The following is a 25,595-nucleotide window of genomic DNA, read 5'->3' on the forward strand; positions in this document are numbered from 1 at the left end:
GCGATTGCTTTGGGGAGGTTGCTGCAACCCCCTTGGCGAGGCTCCGCAACTTCAGCGTGTCCCAGTTTGAGCTCACGTGAGAGCCGGGTTATTAATTACTGAGTCATATAGACTTGAGACGCATCGAATGCCACACGCCTGACCTGGGAAATAAAAGTTTAGATCCAAAGCAGACGCAGTGCTATGATGCCTTACGAATGCTAATGCCTGGGTGACAGCTGTCTCTGGAACACGGCAGCATGTTAAACCAGAAATGAACAAACCTCCTCTAATTGACAAACAACTCCATGGTCCATTTCTGAAACTAATGGCTGCGGCGATATGAGGATAAACATAACTGCGGCTACACGGCTGCTTTTATAGTCGGGTTACAAAATATTACCGCTCAAGGTTAAGGCCTTGGCTATCATGCACATTTGTGCCTCTTTTATGCTCCAAAAACGATGACAATTTTCTTTGTGGGGAATACACAGCTTGGAAAGGAAAAATAATGTGCTGATAAACAATAGCCTATTTCTTTAGCTGTGTTTTGTCTGCATATACTGTACAGAAACAGGTCACAGCAGCTGCAGGAAGCCTTCATTATGTCTTTGGCTAGAGGAGGAAAAAGTCAATACAGCAAAAATAAAAATGGATTTGAGACTTGGGGGGCCTTCAAATACTGTACAATAGGGCCAAACACAACTGAGATGTCAAGTTAGCTGTTTCTTGCTATTTACATGCATCTCTGGTCCACTTCCAGTAAGAGTTACATTTAATCAGCAGCACATTTATCAATTTATAGCTTGGCAGTCACTTACACACAAGTGGGAAGTGACAGTTGATTTAAAGCACCGGGGGCCTGAAATGTTTTAATGCCAGTGTAAGTCCAATAAATACTTTTCTGCTAATTTATATATGTTTGTTTTTGACATTTTTAAAGGCTCGGGCTGTATTTATGTTTACTAAAGATGATTGCAAGAATCAGCAATCACTAATATTTACTGTGGTAAACATTTAATTAACAGCAGGGTTCAAATTTGGAGTCCTTTGTCTTCGTCGTTGTTTTTCAAATTAGCATGCAACGTGTAATAAAGGGATAAGCTGAAATGGGCAATGGGGGGACATTGCATTGGCATTTGGCAGCATGAGTCAGATATAAAATATGCCATTGCATTGCCCATTTAGAGGAGGAACACAGGCATGTCTTTCTAGAGGGTTAAAATGAGGACATAGAAAAACAAGGAAGAAATAATCCAAAACCACATCCAAACAGGATCAGTGGCTGCCCATTGTGTCTCTCCCTGCTGAGTATGAGCGAGGGAGAGAGAGAGGGAGGGAGCGAGAGAGGGAGGGAGCGAGAGAGGGAAAGAGAGAACTTTGTGGAGTTTGTTGGCTGTGGAGTCGGAGCAGAGCTGAACAGAGCGCTGAGCCGGGTTGGGCGTCAGGGGTGTCAGGGCTGAGGGGGCTGAGGGGCCAAGGTCTCCTCGCTGTGGGGGATATTAAGCCCTCTGATTAGATCTCAGGGGCCGCCCATGGCAGACGTCTCCTTTACTACAGGCCCCAGCTCATCTTTATTTTGGCAGGGTGGTGCTCTCTGCAGGCTGCACTGCACCAATACTGAGCTGTTTGTGCAGAGAGGAAAAATAAGTTTATCCTTCACCCCCTCTTTTTCCTTTTTCATTTATTTATTCATCTAGCTTACACGTACTGGTTCCTGCTTAATCCAAGGGTTCACAATGCAGAGGCCGATACGAGAGTTTCGAGGCAACACAAATAAGTCGGCCGCGCGAGTTGATATGGAGCCGATAACGGCGAAATTTCGGGAAAAGGCTAAGCCCGTGTGTTTTATTTGTTTTTGGTGGTAAGATGTCATAATTCTAACATCAAGCACCAGCGCAAACATGCGCAGCAACTAAACACAAAAAAAACTAATTAAACTACTGTAGTTGTCAGACTCGTGTGGATTCTAAAGCAGCGCCTCCTCTAGTTTTTTAAGTTTCTACTTCACGCTGTGACATAAGTAAAAGAAAAGTGTATACGTATACACACACGTACAGACACACACGCGCGCACACACATACACAGGACTTTCATCAGGCACACTTTCTTCTGTTTTGTTTGTCTTAAGCACATATTCCCAATCACAATTTCCACACCAGCCCTCGCTACTGCTCCTAAGGGTGCAGGCAGACACTTCTAGCTGCAGGCTCCCCCACTTCTGAAACCTGTCAAATCTGTCCTGGGAGAGTCAGCCTCTCTCTCATCATCCAGGGGCTTATGGACCTCTCTCCATTTACCCTCCCTCCCCTACACAGTTCTCTTTTCCTCCTCCACTTCCCTCCTTTCATCTCACATCCAAACTTGCCAGTTGCAACCTTCTCAGTTTCCTCTAAGTTTGTCTCCTTTTCTCCTCTATTTTGTCTCTCCTCATCCACCATCGACAACTTACTTTCCCCCCGCTCCATACTTCTGCTCCGGTCTGTTTTGTGCTAGGTTTTGTTTTTTTTTGTCCTCTCGCCATTCCCATTGGTGTGGATTGAGAGTAATCAGGTGTGTCAAAGAATGACATTCATTCTCTACCTCCCGTTGTGTTTTTCAGGTCGCATGGGGGTAGATCAAACTAAAACATGGGCATCACGGGGGGATGATCTTTTAAACAAAGAGTAACCTTGTTAATCAAGCGGACTCAATAACCCAGCAACTACTACCTCCACCACCTAGTTTGATCAAAGTTTTGCTTTCATGTTCATGTTCCAATCATTATACCTAAAATGGGAATCCTTTTAATATGCAAATATGGATTTAAAATGGTGCAAACAAAAATGGTTGCTTTTAGAAAGCGTTCTCTGAAAACAAAACAGTTTTAATGACCAGAAGTAAAAAGTACTTCAGTCTATTTGGTAATACACTTAAGTATTGTTTTAAAGTGTTTGATGTGAATATAACCGTTTCATTTACCATTGTCACTTGATATCTGTATATTACAACTTTATGTATGAATCACCGGATAATCTTGTTATATGTTAATGCACTACCTTAAACTAAGAGTTAAAATTAGCTCTACTTTGGACAAGTATGTTGCAACATATGTATAAGAACTCATTCATAAATGTACATAATAGCTGTTTTTTTTGTTTGTTTTTTTACCTTTTTGCAATTTTTTGTACTACATTTTTCTGATAACACTGAACTACTTTTTATTTACTTTAAAGTACTTTTGCGTGGTACTTTTTAGTAGAAAACTATTTTTTTTTACATCATTACTGTCTCAACAATGCAACAAAAGTACTAAAGTGCAAAAGTTAAATGGCTTCTATGGTTTCCATTAAGTGTCAGTAAAACACAAAGAAATATATAGAAAACATTATTTTGTTTTTTGCTGCTTAAATTTACTGGTATCTTAACTTAATATGTATGTTCTATTGATGAAAAGTTGTAATTAACTTTTTCTACTACTCTGTGTAGTGATAAAAAATCCAAAAAAGTCCATGAAATGAAGCACATAAAAAAACGAACTTAGTGCATATTATCTGACAATATACTGTAAGTAGAGTTATGTTAGGGTGTTAAACAAGTGTTTTTTCTTTACTTTATGTCAAGCTCAGCTTGAAGAGATACATTCAGCTGTTTAGCCAATCTCTCAACTGCTCCTTTTTCTCCAAGTGCTCTGACTTCAGTCTGCCTGTCCCCTGCATCCCCAACAGAGGGAGGCCTTTCAGTTCATCCCATACTCTCCACAGCCTTCCTTCCCCGCTACCATAGGCCTTCGCCCATCTGTCTGTCTGCACTGCGACCGCTGTCCTGAGGGTGTACTCTGTCTCTCCCTCCTCCCCTCTCCCTCCCAGCATCCCTCTCTCTCATGCGCCGTGATCGATATGGACGCAGAGGGAGAGGGGGGACCTGTCTGTCAAAGCCGGCGGTGGAAAATGAAGGCTCAGATGAAGGAGGCATGCTCTGTATATTAAATGCCCAGACCCCTGTGAGGGGTAGGAGGAGGAGGAGGGGGGAGTTTGGGGTGGGGAAATATCAATAGGCCTCTCCTAAAAGAGAGATAAGGCCAAAACAGCAATGAGAAAAGTGGAGCAGACTAGAGGGAGGGGAGTGGAGAGAAAGAAGGAAAAGGAAGAAGGAGCGGCGATGTGAGGGGGATCTGGAGTTAAAAAAAAAGATGTGAAAACAACTTTGAGCAACGCACAAAATGTGAACTAATGATGTTAATTGATGTAACAAGTGAAGGAGAGACAAATTAGTTTTTGTGCAATGGGTGGATGGGGGGTTACAGGAAGCACAAGAGGGGGAAATGAGCTGAGGACCAAAAAAGTGTTAGGAAGAGTAAAGAGCTGAGATGGGAGAAAGAGTGAAGAGCTGAAGTTAACGACTTTGCAGATTTCATTATAGAGATAGTTAACCCTGTTGACACTGAAGGAGGGCGCTATCCTCTCAGGAGGAGTCCGGTCCTTCCACCTCCACGCACAGAGACAGATGAGATCATTACAGCTATCAGCACCACTGCCATCCACAATTAGCACATCTCCTTTTCTTTCCCCACTCCTCAATCCCCCATCTCCCCTCAGCTCACACTGCCTTCCCCCCTGCTCTTTTTCTTTCTCCCCCTCTCACCTCATGACACTTCTTTGGCCTTGATTTGGAGGCAATTTGACTAAATAAAAATCCACATGCAGCAAACTGCTCTTAGCTTTAGCTGGCCTGCTTGATCGACCTTTCCCAACTCATTTAGAACCCATTTGCCTTCAAAGCGAAAAAGAAAAAACATGCAAAGAAGCTTTGTTGAAAATGTAACTGTGTTAGAAAAGTTAACAGAAAAAAAACTTTTAATTTATAATCTTTCCATGTGTTCACTGGGCTGATACTGCACGATACACACACGCTTGCATGCACACAAACACATGCACAATACGCACCTGTAAAGCAGACCGGGCACTTGAAGGTTCCACCCATGCCCTCAAAGCTGTGCTCAATCAGGTGGCATTGAAGCTTCGCTGGTGAGTCGAATGACTGACTGCAGAGCTTGCATTCATGGTTCAATCCTTCCTCTGTAGAGAAGAAACAACAAAAAAAAGAAAATACGCAGAAAACCATAAGAGGCGGAAGAAGCAGAGCATGAATGGCTGAGGAGTTGCAGAGATCTCACTTTGTCCTGGTCCTTTTTTCCCTCTTCCCTTTTAACATGAAATTTAAATTTAACAAATTTATAGGAACACTCTTGTGTCTGTGATTTTCATGACTCAAACAGGAAAAAAAAAATATCGTGTGATCTGCTCCCATCAGGCATAAATTGGATGACCAGCTGGGGTCCTAATAGCTCAGACGAGGGCTTGCACTTTGAACATGGCGAGTGTCATCTTTTTTTCCCTTTTCTTTTCATCAACTTACATAAAAATAAATCTGCAAAGTCTAAATGGAGGAGGAAAGAGTCATATGTGCTTCGCAGACTGCAAATCAAAATAAATCAACAATAGTCAAACAGTGCATGTCAAACGGTGCAGAGGGTCATTATCAGTTTTTCAAGGACAAAATCCCCCCCAAATAACTGAAAAAATGCTTCTCAAACCTTACTTATATGTCCCTGATCTCGGCTCTCATCAACTCGTATAAACCCAACTCTCCTTTACAGCACGCTCACTTGCACGACAGATTATCTTCTTTGCTTTAAAAATACCCAAATGTCTATATCAACATTTGACTACCTCAACCACAGCCAATGATAGCTTAAATAAATGTCATCGTGGTAGACCTGCACATTTCTTTGCAGCACAACAATCTGCTGACTCAGACTTTTAGAGAACTGCCCATCTCCAGTGTGTCAATAAAAGGCCTATGCACTCTGCCAGACTAGTGCTCGATCAAACTCTTGCTACTGTACGGCAAAGGGGCGGGGGTGCATACCTCTGGGACTCAGCCATGGTTTATCCCCAGGTCTCTGCAGCCCAGTGCTCACCGCATAGACCCTGGGTGCCAGAAGCATGTATACATAATCCACCTAAACAGCTGTGCAGAGCTTGATTCCTGGTGGGTCCAGGTAGAGGGTTAGTTGAACATGCTTTAGGCAAATTTGGCAAACAAGTAATCTGAAAAGCAAAGCTTTCCAAGAATATGGTCACCTTGGCCACCACATTTTAAGCTATACTGGGCAATTATTTCTAAAATATTAGAGAATGAAAAAAAAGCCTTAGCCCTAAAACGTTTTTTTGAATTTCTTAAAGCTGAAACTAGACATAAAAATAGGTAGTATCGCAGTGTTTGCACTCATCGACTGATACTGACAAATAGAGACAACTGTGACCCAATAACCCCAATATTCTGGAAAAAAAAGGAATGAAAACATCTCCTACAGTGTCAGGCTCTTTGCAGTACACTGCAGTTTTTACTATAACACATTTTTTCCATTTTTCTTCTTCTTAATCTTCTTTCATCATGCGTATCCTTTAATATGATGTCTGAAACCTAAAAAAACCCAAATTAGTTGTGCATCAGCACAAGCTCACAGACAACATTCCTGTATGTCTGTCTCACAAAAGGTAAAAGCTGATCAAAGCAGCTCATGGTAGTTTGAAAGGGAAAGAGTTGATGCTGTGTTCTGCAATCATGCATTTGACAGATGAGATACTCTGTAGCCTACATGTGCATCTGAGTGTAGCAGCAGGCATCAGCGAAAGAGGGGAAGGGGAGGGGGTGTTTGCCACGAGCGCATCCACGCAGCCGTGCAAGAGGATCACTGTCCTCTTTGATCACCATTCAGTTTGCTTATCTGTGTGACGGTGTACACTAAGGTCAACCTTGCTGCAGCGTGCACAGATCTGTTCTTCTGCCATATGTGCAGCCCTCATTTGACCCTAGTGCACAATGCGGTCCCTTTGGAGACCTGGCCTGCTTCATTATGCATATAACTCTGCACCTGCCTGACTGACCTTGCATGTGTGCATGTGTGTGACTGTGTCTGTGAGCAGGTGCGTCAGGTGAAAATGACAGATATAAATGAAACAGAATGTTCCCAAATTAAAGAATACAGCAGCAATTTTGTTTTTTTCTTACTGTTAGCAAATCCATGCCGTAGAATGATTTCTCTGCTGGCACTTTATGTGGCCACAATGCTCACAAGGCTTTTGGCCACAAAGCTACTTATACTTGTGGAGTCAAAGTATTAATTTCCACATGATTTGTCAACATTAAGATGACGCCACTGTTGATATATAATATATTTTACTGTTGAGGATATGTGACTGAGAGGGAAAACGAGGTTTAAGTGAGGGCCTATCACAAGCAAATTCTGCTCCGTTAGCGCCTCTAATGTAGCCTGTTTAGGGCTGGGTTTGTATTCAGCAGTGTAACAGGGGTTGAATCAGGCTGGCAGCTTGTTTCTTAGTGAGAGCCAAGGGAGGAAGTCGGCTTGCTCGCCCCTATAGCTGCCTCATTGGGCTGAGGTCACTTCCTGTTGCTCCCCCAGCCCTTCTCTTGGGCTGCCCAATCAGCATGGCCCTGCGTGAGCCCCCACCCCTCTCTATCCACCGAGCAGACTCTGGATATAGTTACAGGGCCACAGGGGACTGTCAGCCCTCTCTCTCTATCCTCATCTCTCTCCCTTTCCCTCCTCCCACTCTCTGTTTCAGAGTCTCCCGGGTGTTCTCCACTGCCACCACCCTGTCCCTCCGCACTCCTAAGAAAATCCTTTAGATGAGAACTGCTCCTGTGTCTGCTCCCTCTAAGCATCCCTGACACCAGCAAAGTAAGCCCATCTGCATATCCACAGGGCCTTGCGTTCCTGTGGCTCATGGTTTATGTATTTCACAGCTCCTTAAAACACAAACGCCTAATATCTCTCCCATGTGGAGGACAGGAGAGGGGGAGAGGAAAAAACTACTCTCAAAAAGAATGGTCTTTATTTCTCTGCGCTGTTTACTTTTTTCCCTTTTTTTTGTATCCAGGCTGAAGTTCATGTGCCGTTGAAGGTTGTTTGGGACGCTGGGGCTTGCAGGTCTCGCTTGCATAGTTTAGTGAACTCTTTATGTAACAGCGACACAGCTGCAGCATATTGAATTTTGTAAGGCAGCGGTAAAAGCGCCTGCGATTCTGATAGATGTTTTATTGTGCTTAAGAGTACAAACGCACAGCCGTCAGCTGACAGTGACTGAAACCGATGTAACTAAAGGCGCTCTAACTTTCTGACAATAATGTGTAATTAAGTATATCGCAGGGCATTGCTTAATTAAAAACTCTCCCTCAGCTTATTCCGTTCCAACGCCACCGCTTCCCTCACCACCACTGCCCCTTTCTCCCTTTAAACAATTCTGCCGAGGAGCAGTGAGAATGCGAAGGGAATTCAGGACCACTTTCAGCGTTTGACTTCGGACAAGAAAAATCTGATACTTAGATCTGCACTCTTCTCTGGGGCATAATGAACAGTTCTCTGAAGCTCAGGCTCACAGGGGCCCGTGTTTCTCGTGTCGCCAAAGCAGATGATATTAACGGCATCAATCAAGGCACTTCTGCGCTGAAAGTAATGAGCAAACAACTGGGGGAACAAATTGGGAATATTTAGTGGTTGTTTTAAACAAGATACAGGCACAACAACCATAGTAATCACAGGGTGATGGGTGTGTGTGTGTGTGTGTGTGTGTGTGTGTGTGTGTGTGGGGGGGGGGGGGGGGGGGGTGTCAATTTATAACTAACAGGTCAGTGCTGAGTTTCTAAGCTGCCAAACCTAGCCATAAAAACAGAAATGCCTTTTTTTTACATTTATTTTCAGAACAATCTTGTTTATGAGGAATTTCACCTTTAGCAAGAGTTTGGTTTCTATTCCACCATCTGTCTCCTGCTATTCAGCCACATATTGGAGTTATATGTTAATAATCCAAGAAGATTCGGTTTTCAGCGGACTCACTGCTGTATATACAACCCACCATGGGATTGTGGATGGTAGCAGAGTAGACAGCTTCAGGCCTGTAAACAGTAGGTGGGTTTACTTCTCTCTTCTCTCCGCGGGAACTATCCATTAACAGATAATGGGAGGAAAATCAGAGTGATTAAGGCCCAGGGAATTATGGGTGAATACAAATTGACTCCACCTCTGTGTGGTGCGCTCTCTTGAGGTGGAGGCACTGCTCATAAGGAATAAACTCATTTCAGAAGTATTGCTACACCCATTAGGGCCTGGTGAATGCAGCATGTGGGGGTAGGGAGGTTGTAGGTGGGAACGCAAAGGGATGGACTCCCCCTGGACTGAAGCTGATTGGAGAACTGCCCAGGGGGAACAGCACTAATATCTATCTCCTGCCTCCACAGTTTTAGAAGGACAGAGTCAATCAAGTGCAAAATGTTTGAGATTCAAGTATAAGATTTTACTCAGGCATTGTAAAATCCCCCCAACCCCTCCACACACTCCATCAAAGACCTAATGCATTACACAAACAGTGATGGTAATGTGTTTGAGCTAGCTAATGGAATCGAGATACTGGAGAACTTACTACAATACAAAATGAAAGGTGTTGGTACTGTAGTAAGACCTGCATGGAAAAGATATAGCCTGTGTCTGCAAGAAAGAAGTAAAAAAAAAAAGATAAGCTGAGCCCCCATGTCAGGGTCCCAACGCTGGAGCACGGCTGATGCTGCTTTCCAACCTCCAGAGGGAGAATGAGAGGTGAAGTGAGATTGTTGGCTGTGACATGTCAGTAGTGGTGACGCCCTCGCACAGCGAGAGCAAAGGATTCTGGGGGAACATGACTCTCGGAGAATGTCAGCTCTGATGCATGGCAGCTCGTTGGAGGTGCTAATCAGAGCAGGGCTAGGCTCCTGCTAGGATCAGCCACTCTGCGCCTACATTAACCGCTTCACAGCTCCCTTGGCTACCACGCCAGAGGTAGAAACACCAAACTGGCAGGTTTTTGTGTCGAGATAAACATGCGTAACGCTTGAATGGGTGTTACAAAAGGTTTAGCCGACTAGAACACCTTTTGGGTTTCACAAAACAAGAGGGATGCAAGCATAAGGACTTTTCTCCTTCTCCATAAGCACAACGAGCAGACATTTTTAGTTGAGCTATTTGCTCCGATTCCCTACACATGTATATAGCAATGCTCAGATTTTTATATATGTAAATAAAAATGTAATATATATTTAGAAAAAGGCTATAATTAACAGTCATTACTGAATTATTAAGGACACCGCTTCGCTATGAATTACTACAATACATTAAACCATTTTCTACTAGAATACCTGAGGCCAGTTATGCAAAAGAGTCTGTGTGCCACTGACTACATGAACGCCAGTATTTGTGCAGAGCCTTCTGTGCTTTGTTTTATGTTTAATGACTCACCTTTATGACAACTTGACTACATAACTACATAAAAGAAAAATTGGACGGAAATTATGCAGACCTGTTGCCTCTCATCCAGGAATATATATATTATATATATATATATATTTCAAATAAGTCCAGATATTTTGGAATATCTGGTGTAGTGGCCAGAACACTGTCTATTTTTCAGTTTTTGTGCTTACAGATAATTTTAGATTTGAAACAGTGAATTGAATGTTTCACTCTTCAGTCTGCCAAAGGGAGAGTAGCTGGTAAAACCAGACGAAGCTGGCGTTTCAGCAGGATTTGGATCTGCAGTACCGTTTGAAGAATGCGCTGCCATTTTGTGTTTCCACGCTACCTGCAATTCTCGCAGCTAAAGCCCGCAATGGCTAAAACTCGGTCAAATGAACAGTGTGCAGGTCACGGAGACAGAACAGAAGAAGAAAGAAAAGGGAGAAATCCACAACAACAAAGGCAAGAGGCGAATACTTGTTAACGAATGATATGTAGGCGCTGCAGCTGCAGGCAGGTACGGAGGTCCATTGGGGACAAACAGTGCAGGCTGCTGAGATGGATTGCATGGAGTGCCGGACCCCCTGCAGCCACACAAACACCATTCTACACTGAAATGCTCTAATTTACTCTATACGTGCCTATTCTAAACTGCTGGGCTTTTTTTCTTGTTAGAAGGAAACAAAGGTCAAGTGACTATGCCCTGACTTTCCAAGGATCATGTACTCTATGAAAGTTGCTTCGCAAAGTGAGGGAAAATTTTTTTACAAAGAAGAACAAAAACACAACAGCGAGGAAAGTAAAAGTAACGTAAAAGAGCAAAAAATAAACACATGAGGTGTGAATACAGACCAGACTCTCTTTCAGGTCTCGACAGAGTGAATGGCCTGAATGTAAAAAGTTCATTATGGACACATGACCGGCTTTTTTTGGTAGCCTCACTGTGGCATTGTCGTGCCGAGGTTTGTGGGTTTATGGGGTTTATGGGGTTTGAGGTCCGCACAATGGAGCAGGGAAGGAGAGCGTTGAGCAGAGGCCCCATGGCTGGGCTCGCGGCATGGAACACTGTACAATTAGCCAGCCTCTGCGTTCTGCCGGCTTATAATTATCAGCGCTTGCCTTAATTGACTCCCTTAGCCTGCTGCAGAGGGACCCCCCCCCCATACCCCTTTCCCCCCTGCTCGATGGAGGCCGCCAAGCGCCACGCCAGGCTCTCCAAAGTCATTTAGAAAAGCGCTCATATTTTCGACACAAAAAAGGGGGAACATTTGGTGAGAGAGAATTCATCATCAGGTGTCTAGAGGTTTTCCTTAATAGAAAAGCTGAGTCCCACTGAGTGCGCTCCATGTAGCGGCCAGCCACGCATGCTCAGGACCAGCAAGCCGCCATTCGCAGCGGGCCACAAGACATTAACATAATTTTATATAACACAGGCACCCGCACTGGAAATTTAATACATCTCAGCAAATACGAGACAGCCGTTTTGCATAATTTTTTTCCCCCCTCATTCTCCACCTAGCTTTCTCTCTCCCTTCTAGCTCTATCTGTCCTCCTTCCATGTCTCTCTTCCGTCTCGTCTTCCCTCTCTCTTGCTGCCACTCTCCTTTGCCCCCACCCCCCCTGCACAACCACCCCATGGTGCTGCTCTCACTAGGAGAGGGGAAGTTCATTACCTCAGCTAAATCAGAATTAGTCCCTTCATTTTGACGGGGCGAACTTCATTAGAAAGGCCCTTCCTTAATCCAGCAGGGAGAACTGATGAATCTACATGGGGGCAATAATTTGCTTCATGCAGCACATTCAGCCACTTCCTCCACACTATCTCTCCCTTCTTTTTTCGCCGTGTTTCTGGCTTTATGTACTTTGGTCACATTTTTATTAGATCTACAAACAAAAAAAACAACAATGAAAAAAAAGCAGAAAGGAAAACACCTGCATATAATTAACTAATAGTGGTGGAGATGGTGTAAAGAATGAGTTATGCTGTTTGGAATGTCCTGTCTCCCCAACAGACTTCTGGGTCTCTGGAGCAGCCACGGCTGACTTGGCTGACACTCAAATACAGACTGAGTGAGTACAGCCAAAAGCAGGCTTGGTCTGTGGGCCTGAGGTAACTGCTAAAGATGATTTTTAATGCCATGATTATGCTCCAGAGTTTTAGGATATACAAATCTTTCACGAGCATGTGATTAGAGGAAATAAAAAAAGAGAGCGGTAGAAGTATAAATATTTGCTGTTATGAAAGTGAGACTCCATCTGTCCTTTATTTTTGGTTTTCTTTTCCAAAAACCTGCACAGTTTTAAGAAGGATTTCAAAAGAGATAGGCTTCAAAAGTTGTCCAGATCCTTACAACAAACTAGAGGGCGAAGAGACGTGAATCGGGACAGACAGCCCCTGACTGCCATACCACAGCGCCTGGTGTCAAACAGATGTGCAGCTTGGCAGCTATGCTCCCCAGAAAACAGAGAGCCCATGGATTCCAGGGTGGTGCTGGAGTCTTGTTGCCCTCCCCCTTCCCCCATCCTCCATCAGCCCCAACTCCCTCACACTGTGCCCCTGCAGTCGCCCTCCCTCATCACCTCCACACAGGGGTCCCCTGACTGGTAATCTCGTCCCTCGAATGTGAAATCTCCGACAGTGCTGCCCCGCACTTTTACCCCCTACCTCCACGGCTGATGGGTAAATTGGAATGGCGCACCCTGCTGGTGCAGAGAGCTCTGAACAGACAGCAGTACACTCACGCTGAGGCACCCCTCGCACGCTCCGTCTAATATAGTGGACATGCACACGCTCTCCAAGCTGCAATATCCATGCACAGACACATAAGAGTCTCACGCTCACAAAGCTTCAGGTAAATAAAAAAAGAAAACAAAAAAAAAGCCTCATAAAGATACACACATCGAGATGCAACCTAGGTGTGCCATGCATGATGCGTTCACCCTCATCTGCATAAAGATTGAATGTATGATAAATAAACGGAGAACTCCATAGTCAATATATGTACAAATTTAAATGCGCATCATCTGAAATGGCTCAGCTTGGGTCCTCTTACAGACACTGCATCTGACTTCTGTTACCATGGGGTCTCTATAATGTGCACAATGTAGGACAGAACACACATAACAGATAAACAGCATAAACCGCAGAGTAAATGTGCACATTGCTAGGCTCCCAGTGCGTACGATAAGCATAGCCAACTTGGTGTTTTCCGTAAGCGTACTGTAAAACATTAATAAATAGTAACAGGATAGAGGTTATTTGTTATAAAATGCAGTCGGGAATCAGAGTAAAATTTCCCACGGGGCTTGTTTAGCTGTCCAAGGCTCCCACTCTCATCTATCTGTCTATTATCTGTCTATCACTTGGTGCTCTGAAACATGTGTGGACGGTTGAGTCCACCCTCAAATCACAGGGACGTCCTAAATAGTCAGTGGGACCTGAAGGGGCTAAAGATCACTGCAGCAGAAGCCACAGAGGCCTTCCTGTCAAAGGCAGTGCTTTCAGGGGGCCAGGGGTGAGGGGAAGCCAGAGGGAGCGAGCCAGAGACATGACATACATTTCATTACACTTAAACCAACTGTGGGTTCAACTCAGAGCCCTGGATTTCCAATGGCGTCTCAAAGGATGGAGTAAGTGGAGGTGTAAGAGAATGGTTTTTACAAAGAACACAATGGGTAGGTGGACAAAGGCAGGCAGCTGGACTAATTGCTTGGGGCCTTGCAGGAATATTTTTCTAAGTACTTCTGTTTAAAGCTCAATTTAGTGGCTTATGTCATGCATCTGCGAACGAAAACGGTATTTAGGATTCATATTTGTTAATGCATTTGCAATTTATCCTTTAATATTTAAATACTTTCTGTTGTACAGTGCTTGTTTGACATTAAGGTGGCATCGAAAGCATCCGCTCTCCACCCTTGTTTTCAGTTTTCATTGCTCTCTGAAGGCTCGGTTTAATTTCTGCCCCTTAAAAGCAACCTTAGATGGGTTCGGGGCAGAAGAGGAGAGGAGAAAAACGTACTTATTCTAGCGATGACGAGAGCAGTCTTTTCAGCGAGAGCTCTCCGATCCTCGTAGAGAATACTTGTCCATTAAGACTGTCAGAGGATGCTCTCAGAAATGAGAATCCATATCTCTGGAGAGGACAGCAGGGAGCATGCTCAGATAGGGGTTAAAGGAAAACGAGCAGGATGGGCGTCCTGTAAAAAAGGCCAGTGTGGCCTAACTCTTATGGCGTCGTCACATGCAAGCACTGTAAATACATGCTTGTAGTCACAGCTGCTTCATTATGGAAAATATAATTTGCAGTCTAACCTACTTTGTTTTACAAAGAAATGTCTATTTAAAATTCCTTAGAGTATCATTATAATGGCGATAGAATTACAAAACACTATTATTATTGCTCGCTTGGGGGGAGCCCCCACTCATTAAGCTTCTAAGATGTCGTGGGTTTTGATTATTCTATCAGCGTCATGCTCTTATTATAGTGACAAACTCCTGCTATTTTGTTGCCAATCTCCTTCCAGCTGTCATATCTTTTGAAAGATCAGAAAACCCTTCAAACGCACTTGTGATATATCTTCAGATTCACCAGACGTTGCTTGATTCCCCCATTGAATTTGCAGGATTAACTTGAGGAAGAAACGTCTCATATTTCTTAACTGGTTGCTATGTCTGACATCAGAGTGTATGAGATTCTAGCATACTGGTATTGTCCAGGGGAGGTAACCCTCACTCTAACCGTCAGCGCTTCACCAAGTGGGACAGAGATGATTAAAACACACCATGGCTGTGACTGACAGACTCCCCACTGCTTCCAGAAGATGACATGTCTCCAAGTCACACAGAAAAGCAACTCCTCTAATTTTAACTCTGACTATAACACCAACCCCCTCTGTCAAAATCCACAAAAACAGCCATGCTGAGATTCTTAACCACAATAAAAGTGATAACAACTAAACAGAGAAATAAGTTTAAAAACAACAATGGGGAGGGAGGAGACAAAAGGGCTGAGAAGGCGCCATTTCCCTCTGGTGCACACAAACAGCAGGAACCTGTGAGCTTGTGACAACACCTTCAAACATTTCTGTTACTTTCACAGAAATATCTGATGCTGATGCTCCAATGTGATGCTTCTGCAGCAGTCTTGTCCCAGCGCACATTCGTCTTGGCAAGCTCTTGGTTACCAAGAAGAAGAAGAAGAAGGAAAAAAAAAGGGTTAGAAAAAAAAAACCGCTCTCCTAACTGACTGTGTTTGACATTTGTCATGACAGGAATACAGTGAGAGAAGGAAAGAGAAGAGGAGTGAGAGATGGGAGGGGAAGAGGAAAATGGAGGAGTGGCAGAGGGTGATCGATGTGTGAAATTGTATGTGTGAAAAAAATAATTCTGCATTCTCCGGGTTTGTTGCAAGTCTCGTTTTTTCATGATGAGGAGGACAGAGGGGGGTTTCCTGTTATTGTCACGTTGTGTAGAGAGCTCAGGGTCGCTGTACTAAATGATTCACAGAAAACGGAATCTTTTACATTGGCGTCAGCAATTCAGCCGGGCGCCCTTGTGGGGGAATTCTTTTTGTGTGTTTTTATTGAAGTCTGCATTGAGCGCGCCCAAAAGCTCTGACAGGGGGCCCCCGAGGGCGCTTGTCTTCACCTCCAAATCATAAGATGGAGAGACGAAGCTCCCTCTGTGCTCTAAATTATACCCCTCAACACCCCCTCTTGCACACAGACTTGCAACCCTGCCCTCCCCACCCAAAAAAATAAAACACAGAGGCAGAGAAGAAAAGCCTTCAGTAATACACTCCCAGTGGAGGGCTCCACGATCGCTCCGCGCTGCCGGAACAGCTGACAAGCTCGATGCGGTGGGTCCGTTCCCTGCGGTCTGTCAGAGTTGGTGCTACAGCATGACGGTTAGTACTTCTTCTCTGGGGACGGGCCTTCTTTGACTGCCCCTATGTGCCCCTCATATGACGGGCCCCTCCGCTGACCCATGGAAGCTCCGTGGCTTTGACCCAATTACTGTTGCGGGTAGGTAAAACTCTAGGTTAGGTGCCCCCTTTTGTCTCGTTGCCTCTCCCTTGCTCCCCGGTGATGGCGAGACCCATCTGAGGCTCCTTTCATATTCAGAGGAGGTCAGGGGGAACAAGCAGAAAGGGCAGAAGGAGGCGAGGTTGTTACAAGAGGGTTGGTGTAATTTGATCGCCGGGCACAGCTGCATAAACATGGGTATCGAGGAATTTCTGTCTACTTGATGGGATTGACTTTGCATGAATGGCCCCTATTTCCCCTCCAAAATGGGCCATTTTCCACATGTCTCAATGAATATGACAACCTCTCCAGCAATACGAGTGCAGTACCGAAACTGCAAAAACCAGCTCAGGGTAGCTTGTGCCTTTTTTCGAGCTGTGAAACTCACCCTCTCTGGCTGTCTTTGTTAAAGACCTTATCCAAGTCCTGCTGCCTGAACTGTCAAAAGCAGCCCCATCCTCTCCAAAATGCCCAAACAAAATAAACCAACAACCGCTGGCAGGGTCAGAGGGCAGCAGCTCTGGGTGCCTGGACTCTGGCGAGCCCTCTGATTGGTGGAAAGGGCAGTGAGTAAAAGGGAATCTTTTCAAAGTGAAATCTCCAGCTGATGGCTTAGAGCTCCACACCCCACAGTTTGTTTCTCTTGCTGCTGTCAGGAGTTTTGCCCGAGCCATTTGGAGGGATTAGAAAAAGTAGGGAAGGAAAAAAAAAAAAAAAAACTCAACTGGGCAGATCGTGTGTACTGTAGGGTCTGAGTGATGGCTCCAGGACCCCTTGGAGAGTGATAAACCTTTGACCTTGACAGCCCCCTGTGGTGACCCCTGACCTCTGGCTTTTTGCCACAGACTCAGTAAGACAGGTGCAGGCAGGAGAGTGACCACAGCCTCACTGTCTTGGCCAAATTTTCCCTCATTCGACCTACAGTACCTGTCCTGGAAGTCGGCACTCTGAAAACTATGTAAAGGAGTAGAAACAACTGAAGCTACGATGTAACTTAGATTTAAGCAGGAGTGCATGGAAATATTAGCAAAGTGCACACAATATGTATTAAACCAAAATCTTTGTGAATCAGTAAATTATTCTAAGAAAAAAATGCTAATAGGAAAAATGGGAAGGGGGGGGAATTCAGGCAAGAGTACAGAGGCTCTAAACTAAAGCCAGTTTACAAATGGAACAGTTCCATTTTGGAAAAAAAACACTTTGTGAAATAATACATAATGTTGTGCAAGAAATCTAAGTGTGGATATTATTAAAGATGAAGCACAGTGACACGTCACACAGTTTTCTGCTGCACAGCGGGCACTAGCTCCAAGGTCGCGCCAGTCCGCGCCAGTCTTTCTGCAGATCCATTTCCTCTCCCTAGGCACTTCCCTCATGTTGTTGGCCTAGTGATTCAGTGCCTTGCATTAAGAGCAATTCACCTGCCTCCGGCGTCCCAGCGGCACAGGTCCCCTGGGGAAACCAGGTGGAGCATAAAAAAGTTCCACATATGGTAAAGTCAAGCTGCTTGGAGGCTGCCGTGTGTCTGCTGTGGGGATAGAGGCTCCTAAAAGGCCCAGCTGGTACTTGGAAAAGGGCTTCTGCATTACTACACCTCAGTGTCTGTTTGGGCTCCCCTTTGCAAAGTGTTGGCCGGTGCACATGACCAGCCATTTTAGATTTCTCCCTCTACCCCGCCTCATCCCTCGCTCCCTCCCGTCTTCCAACTGGTTCTGTATCCAATTGAACATTTGGTCCTCCACTGCTGGTTAATCAAATTCCTCCATCTGGCCCCCTTATCCCTGTGGAACACAAAAGGTGCAGCCTGAGCCCGGGTCCAAGTGCATATTGGGAGGGAGGAGGGGGGATGGAGACAGGGACTGCCTACCTAACTTACACAGCCCAGTCAACTAGATCAGGTAGAGAGCACGAGGCCAGGCCTGATCGTTTTGGGCAAACAGGAACAGCTTGGGACTAAGTATCAGAGCCCTGCTGTTCATATAGAGCTCAGGGACTGCAGTGGGTTCATATGACAGTAGGAGGGTTTTATGAGCTAATACCTCCACATACACTGTAGAATACAGAATAGAGTGGAGCCTAAGTACTACTGGCTACAACAGAAGGCAAGCACTGCCCTGAAACACTCATGTTATTCAGTCTCCATGGCAGTAGAGGGCACTGCTCTTATCTAGGAACAAAGAAAAAAGAAGAAAGAAAAGGGAAATAAAGACATTTGTGTTAAAACTGCAACTTTGCTTGTTGTCTTCTCACACCGCTTCCTTGAGTTCAAAGTGTATCAGCAGCTAAGTAGCGTCTTTACTCTGATCAAAAAAGAGCTTTCTTAAGATATCACACAAAGCCAGCAGGGATCTTTTAATTCTCTAGAGAGACTATGAAGCCTTCACAAAATATCACATTAACTACACATTTATTAGAAGAGACCTTTAAAAAAGCAGTCCTGCCTCCAAAGTTAAACAGGTTTCAAAGTGCGCTCACTTCCACATAAAGCTTCCCTTACAACTTTGACACACGCAGCCGATCACGACTGCTCTTTGCTCTGATTCAGGAGGAGAACCTGAGGCGAGGTGAAGAAGGGGACATAAAGTGAGTCACAGATAAGGAAACACATGGCATCTCAAGTGCTAGCTCTACCCTTCCATAATATCTATTGTTTGATTTCTATTCATGTCCAACCATCCTCTCCCCTGCCAGGTGGCAAAACATGTGTCAATAATTAAACTGCTTTTACATAACAGGATACAGGAACACAATGCAATTTGCTCCCCATATTTCATTGGGCCTTTATGAAAGCACATGAGAGAGTGTAATTAATCAAACCACTGGAATATGTGAACGGCAATTTCCACTTAATGGCACTTACAGGGATTGGGTCCCTTAAGCACCACGTTCTATCTACCAAACGAGCGGGCTTCATTTTCATCTTCATAGTTCAGACAATAAAATCTGTGGATGTTAAACAACACCCATTTGACATTATGAAGTCAGAAAACAACATCAGACTGGATCCGTGTAGCCATGTAGGTCTTGTGCTTTTGGACACGCACACACTGTAGCAGTCGAGTGTGCTCCGGCCAAGTTCGGGGTGAATGCGAATGACTGTTGTGCTTGGATTTCAGAAATTAATATTGTTTTTAATGATCTTGCTTTGACCTCAAACCTGAGTGTATTTTCTGTATTCACTTAACCACGGGAGGCTAACCAACTCCCAGCCTGGGACAGGAAGAGGATCATTCACTGCTTTTAGTGGCTTTCTGTGAGAAGATGGTCCTAGTCTAAATGGCACCCATGTCCCTAAAAGTGTTTCTCTCTTCCCCACCTCTCTTTCTCTCCCTCTGCCTCTCCAAAGACTCCTCTAAGTGCAGCATCTTGTTTCAGTAATTCAGCCAGGGCAGAGACAGTGGAGAGAGGAAAGTAATCGATTTCTCTCTCATTTGGTTCCTCCTAGACTTGCTGTAAGGCCTCTTAGGGGAGTTCTGGACTATTGGACAGGACAATGTTATGGGAAAGAGTGTCATTGTGTTTAAGGTCATCGTTACACCAAGGTTTCATTTTGAGTGTATTTTTATTGGTGTATGGAACCAAGTAGACAAACAAACAATGCTGCCGCCATTTCCAGGATGGCAGACATCAAGATAGGCCAGCGCTGTTCATAATGGCAACACCATTTGAATGATAGAGAGAAATATCATGCTCCACAGCAACATGATCCACTGCAGAGATATTCTCAGAAAACTGCAGCTAAGTACTAAGCTTTTAGGTCCATAGGTAAATTTGCGTCTATAAAAAGCCACTCTTGCTAAATAATTTAGAGGAAATGTCTTTACTGTATGATCACTATTTCTGCTTCATGCTTCATATCATCTTTCCAAAGGAGGAATAAAAAAAAAAAGACATGGAAGAATTGGGGAGGATTTCATAGTTTCAGCAGAAATTTTAAAAAGGTCAAAACAGAGAAATTCATTATTTTTACATCTAAATGATCATCATGGTGAAAAAAATGTTGGTTTTTAACATCTTATGCATCTTTAAACTGTGAGCAGGGGTACAATTCACCTTCTCTGATCCCTTAGGGCACCTTTGCTGGGCAGTAGTAGCGAAATCTTTAGCCTCTATTCGGCGAGGCCTCATCAACAGGTCGGTAGCTGCTTTAGCCAGTCTGCATCTCTTTTGCATCTGGGGCTCTTTACAGTGTCTAATCATTCATTCTGTGTTTCAACTCCATGCCAGCCTCCTAAATTCTTAATAACAGTCGGTAACTCTCAGGTTGGGCTTCCATTCATTTACATCTGATTGAGATATTCTTGCACAAAACCAATTAAAAATGCAGTTTTACTACCTGCACCTCTTGGCATGCATTATTTTCAAAATAGAGACCAATCTCGTGTGTCATTAGAGTGCGGCAGCTGCAATATAAACAAGACAAATCTATCTATTGTTTATTACCACCTCGGGCTTTTTACCCAGAGGGCAGAATAAGAAAGGGAGGGGCAGAGGTCAGCGTAATTACCATTCACTTCTTCCTTAGAGTCAGACAGTGCTAAGACATGCATTGGCAAATTCCATGGCAGCATCGTATATCACATTACCATAAAGCCCCAAAGAGCTAACCTTTGTTCAATTCCATTTGATTCTAAGAGAGGAAAACACTGACAGCCTCATCCAGGCCCGGTGTTTCAAGAGTTCAGTTGTTTGTCTTTCAGTCTTGTGACTGTTCTTGCTAAAGATGTGCTATTCCAAAAATAACGCGTCAGGGGACACTGGGGGATCACTGAATCATCCTGGGTAGAATATCACATCATCTGGAGAGATTCAAGGTTCAGTCTCAAATTAAGCCTGAGAAAAAAAAAGAGGCAGCTTGCCTTAAAAACATTACAAATTATTTATTTCCAAGCCTTTTTAAATAAACACCCTAATTTAATAATTGTATATTTTTATTTGTGCCAACATCATCTATATTTCTAATCACAACAGCTTTATATTTTTCTGTGATGCCTGATACTGTGCCCTTAAAGAATTCACCTGAAAGCACTTTCCATTTCGGCTTCTGTTAACAAATAGCAAAGCACGAGCATTTGCAGCATCACCTCACTCTAATATGCTTTTTTTTGACTGAAAATACGAACACCGGCGCTGACAGAATGTGAAATACTGTTTCTGAGCAGAGGGGGCTTACTCCCAATGTCTTCAGTCATGCTTAAAGTCAATAGATCCAGTGCTTTGTAGCAGTCTTTAGGTGGCACAGAAGGACAAATGTTGCCATGGAGGATGAAAGAAATGCAAAGATGAGAAACGAGTAATAGACCACGCAGGAGAGAGAAATGCAGACGACAAAAAATAAAGAAATACAAACATAGGAATGGGCAGAAAAGGGGAAAATAGAGAAAAAGGCTGTGAGGAAAGAAAGAAAGAAAGAAAGAAAGAAAGAGAGAAAGAAAGAAAGAGAGATCTGTGAATTTCCTCTTCCTCCCCTGAGACCTCCCTTGATGCCAAGCATTCATCATCCAGCCTCTAATATCAGTTATTCTGTGGCTCCTCTGCTTACAGCAGAATTAATTTCTGCTTTAATTACTCTCATCGGCGGAATGCTGATGAAGGAGAGGGACGAGGCATTCTGGGACTCGGGCCTCATTCCACCGCTTTAATTTGAATGAATTCCACCCGGAGACGCTGGCAAACAACTGGCAGCCGAGCCCCGGGAGCCACTCTGGGACTGCGCAGAAGAGCTGCAGCCATGGCCCCCACCAACCAAGCTACCTTGTGTGTGCGTGCGCCTCTGTGTGTTTCCGTGCTTATGTGTATTATGCGGTGTGTGTGGATTGTGCGTGATTCCGAGTGCCGAAGTGAAAAGGCGTGGAGGAAGAACACACAAGATGAGGAGGAAAGGAGGGAAAAAAACAGATTGATAGATTAAACGATGAGCGCCTGTACAATGTGTAAACGCGCTTGCAGTGTGTGAAGTTGCATGTGTTTTGCATCCAGACATAAATGTACTTGAGGATATGGGGCGAGAGAGCAGAACTTGTATGGAAAAAACAAACTGTAAATGATTTCATAGACACACGCACGCATGCACGCACACACGCACGCACACAAAGATTCAGTGCAAACAGCTCTGTATGGACACAAAACATATGAAATATGAACAACACCACTGACTGCAGCCCACTGTGCAACACAAGTGTTAGTTTGAGAGCAAAAATCATTAATACTTAATTTGATTATTCTAGATATGGCACATCACACTCTCCAACAACCCCCCCAGTTCATGTATCATACAAGAACTGCAAGTATAAAAGAGAGAAGCAGGAATTAACCACACGAATAGGAAAAAGGTTGCGCGTGTGAGATGCACAGTCCAGATTTGCATAATGAAAATAACTGCAGAAACGGTATAATATCACACACAGCTACGTCGGCAGTGGATGAGAGAGAGTACGGCCATAATTGACTTCTCTCCAAGCCAGCTTGGTAGTTACAGAATGTAGCATATTGGATAAGGATTGTGATTGATTATGTTGGTCTGCCATAAAGATTCGTTTGATTAAATGTAACCATGGGTTTCTTTTCCAAGTCCTAATGAAGCAGCAATTTGAAACTGAGAGACTGGAGGTGGAGCCAGTCTGGCTTGCACCATCTATCTATGGTGATGATGATATAAGGCTTCAAAACAAGAGCCAGTGCAAAATGTAAAGATTTTTTTTAAAATCCAGTTAACACAAACGTATTTGTAAAACTCTAGTTTAATGCAAACAAATTTAGTATTAGTGTAGTGCCTCTAAAATGGGCTGAAACACGATTTAATGCCACTTAAGAATTAAAGGATATAATTCCCCATATTACTATTTATTTAATATGTATATATAAGACAGGGGATGCACACAGTCACGGTCAAGCCCGAAACATAGCCCGTTCCATTACACTTTTTAACATCATCCCACATAACACAATTCATCTCCTCCAATTTTATGTTCTGAGCCATCCCTCCGCTAGTTCAGCAGAGTGCAGAAAGGGAGGTAGGTGTGACCTCCACTGACCCTGAAACCTCTGGACAGGTGGGCGGTGGCCTATGTGCACTGTCCATTTTGGCAGCAGCTCACTTCCCTCCCCCGGCAGGTAGCTCGGGCCATGATGAGCAGCTGGGTCGCAAACACTAAGCACATTAATATCTTCTTAATGATAATAATCATTATGGCATAAGCACCTTCCCCAAAGTGGGAAAGCACACGAAATGTGCCAGAGTAGCATCGTCGTTAAGGTAAAAAAAAAAAAAAAAGACAAGAAAACCTGAGATGAAATGACTCTTTTAATGGGCAGCAACTTACAGCCACCAGGATAACGCAGACACTAATGTAATAATGTGATAATGAGATACACCGATGACATTAGGGAGACCAAAAACTCAATGAAACCAGTGTGAATTGCTGCATGAAATCTGCACTTGAAACTGGCTTTGACACAATTATCAAATCAGATATAGATATCGTTGCATGTTAAATACACAGCGCATATATAAAAGTGACGTTATCAGAGAGCTACATGCATGCTTTAATTAGTACAAGCTACTTCTTTATGCCTCACATGCTTTTTTTTCTGGAGTTAGTGGTGCACTTTACCACCTTGTCTCTGCATGGCTTTTGGAATCCATGCTGCATTTCCCATATACTCGCCTCATTTAATATAACTGTCAGTATTCACCTATCACAGGCCATTATCTGTCTCATCCGCGTTCATTATTGAAGCTAATGATCTGTTGTCCTCTCTGCTCCCCATTGAAGGAGGACTACATTAAAAGTCTCTTACTAACTTAATTAGTAATTATAAATGTTAAAAGATTAATCAGCGAGTGAGTGGCTTAAGGTTTACGTCTCTAGGCAGCAGTGGGACAAATGGAGAGACAAAGAGGCCATGTCGCTTCAGTGTTCACACTCCACTGTCATGCGAGAAATGGAACAAGGTATCTGTAAAAGGAAATTGGAAGTGTGACCATTTTTCTTTTTTTAAAATTCATTTTTAATGAGCATGTTTGCGTATGCAAAGAAGTATGGCAAACAACGTGCTAGCTCGTGTGTTTTTAGCCCTCGTCTTTAAGCGACAACTGTTTCAGATAAACATAGCATTTCCTTTCTATAATCTGCAAGCACCACTCTAGAAGATATAATGCTGTTACAGGAAGCAGCATTTAATATGGTAACCTATGATGCATGCGGTACTCACATTATCTCTTTCTAACAAGATGGAAATAGATCCGCTTAATTAAATCCTGGGTGTACACTAATTCCTTACTAAATCTGCACCTCTCTGACAATTCTACATCAGCAACACCGCGCACTCAAGTAAACATATAAGCACTGATATCAACATTAAACCTTAATAACGCATAAGGCTTTCATCCAGGGAGTTCCTGTGTGATTTCCATTAATGTGAGGGGAATCGCCCAGGACCATCTCCCTGTTTTCCGGAGTGTGTTGATGCTCAAGCCGGGGGGTTCGAGAGGAAAACAAAAAGGAGCGTTAGCTGTGCTTAGTTGTGGGATGGCGGAGTTGCTAAATTTCTTGTCTGAACTTGAGCCACACTCGCGAGAGAAGCTATACTTTTATTTACTTCGCCGCTTCGGTCAAAGGAGACGGAAAACACTCATATATAATGGAGACGGGGAAACATTTCGCATTTAGCTCTGCCCTCAATCCCATGGAGGAGAATTGCTGGTGCTCTGACTGTTGAAGTCTTATCACACAAGACACGCAGAGTGGGGTGATAGTGGGGAAGCTGGCGGGTGGCCTGCAGCACCTGAAACCTATTAGAGAGTTTTGGAACATTCCACAGGGTTCTTCCACTTTGGCCAGAGGGCACCATAAAGGTCCTCGCAAAGAAGGTTCATGCGACTCAGATGCTGACAAACAGCCAGCAAGGTGAAACACTAAAAACTGGATATGGGAGAGTTTGATGAAGAAAAAAAAAACTGTGTTATGTTGCTGTGTTTAGGAAGAAAACATGAGTCTTTTAAAGTCCAAAATGGTCTACATTTTCTGCACTTATATTCAGAAGGAGTTTGCCTCTATAAAAGAGCTGATTAAACACATTTACTGTTGGCAAGCAAAGCGAAACTTTTGTCAACTTTTTATCAAATGGTTTGCCATCTGGATTTAAAGCAGTAGGGGCCCAATAGTGTGCTGATAGTAAAAATAAACATGCATAAACACAGACATAGCTTACTGCCAAATTTCTTGACTGCAGCCTTGCCTTTCATATATTTAAATATATA

The 25,595-nt window shown here is 43.8% G+C and overlaps 1 protein-coding gene across 5 annotated transcripts in view; it reads right to left on the minus strand.

The window, feature by feature from the left end:
• LOC102197416 (zinc finger protein 521) overlaps positions 1–25,595 on the minus strand; it is an 88,816-nt gene that overhangs the window by 12,916 nt on the left and 50,305 nt on the right. For all 5 annotated transcript variants that reach the window (XM_013912541.1, XM_013912539.1, XM_013912523.1 and 2 more), the window contains one exon: positions 4,905–5,036. In XM_013912541.1, coding sequence (XP_013767995.1) covers positions 4,905–5,036 — 132 coding nt within the window. The remainder of the gene's footprint in view (positions 1–4,904; positions 5,037–25,595) is intronic.

The sequence above is a fragment of the Pundamilia nyererei genome, unplaced genomic scaffold, assembly GCF_000239375.1.
Source record: "Pundamilia nyererei isolate P.nyererei 1_Seehausen unplaced genomic scaffold, PunNye1.0 scaffold00004, whole genome shotgun sequence".
Taxonomy (NCBI): Eukaryota; Metazoa; Chordata; class Actinopteri; order Cichliformes; family Cichlidae; genus Pundamilia; species Pundamilia nyererei.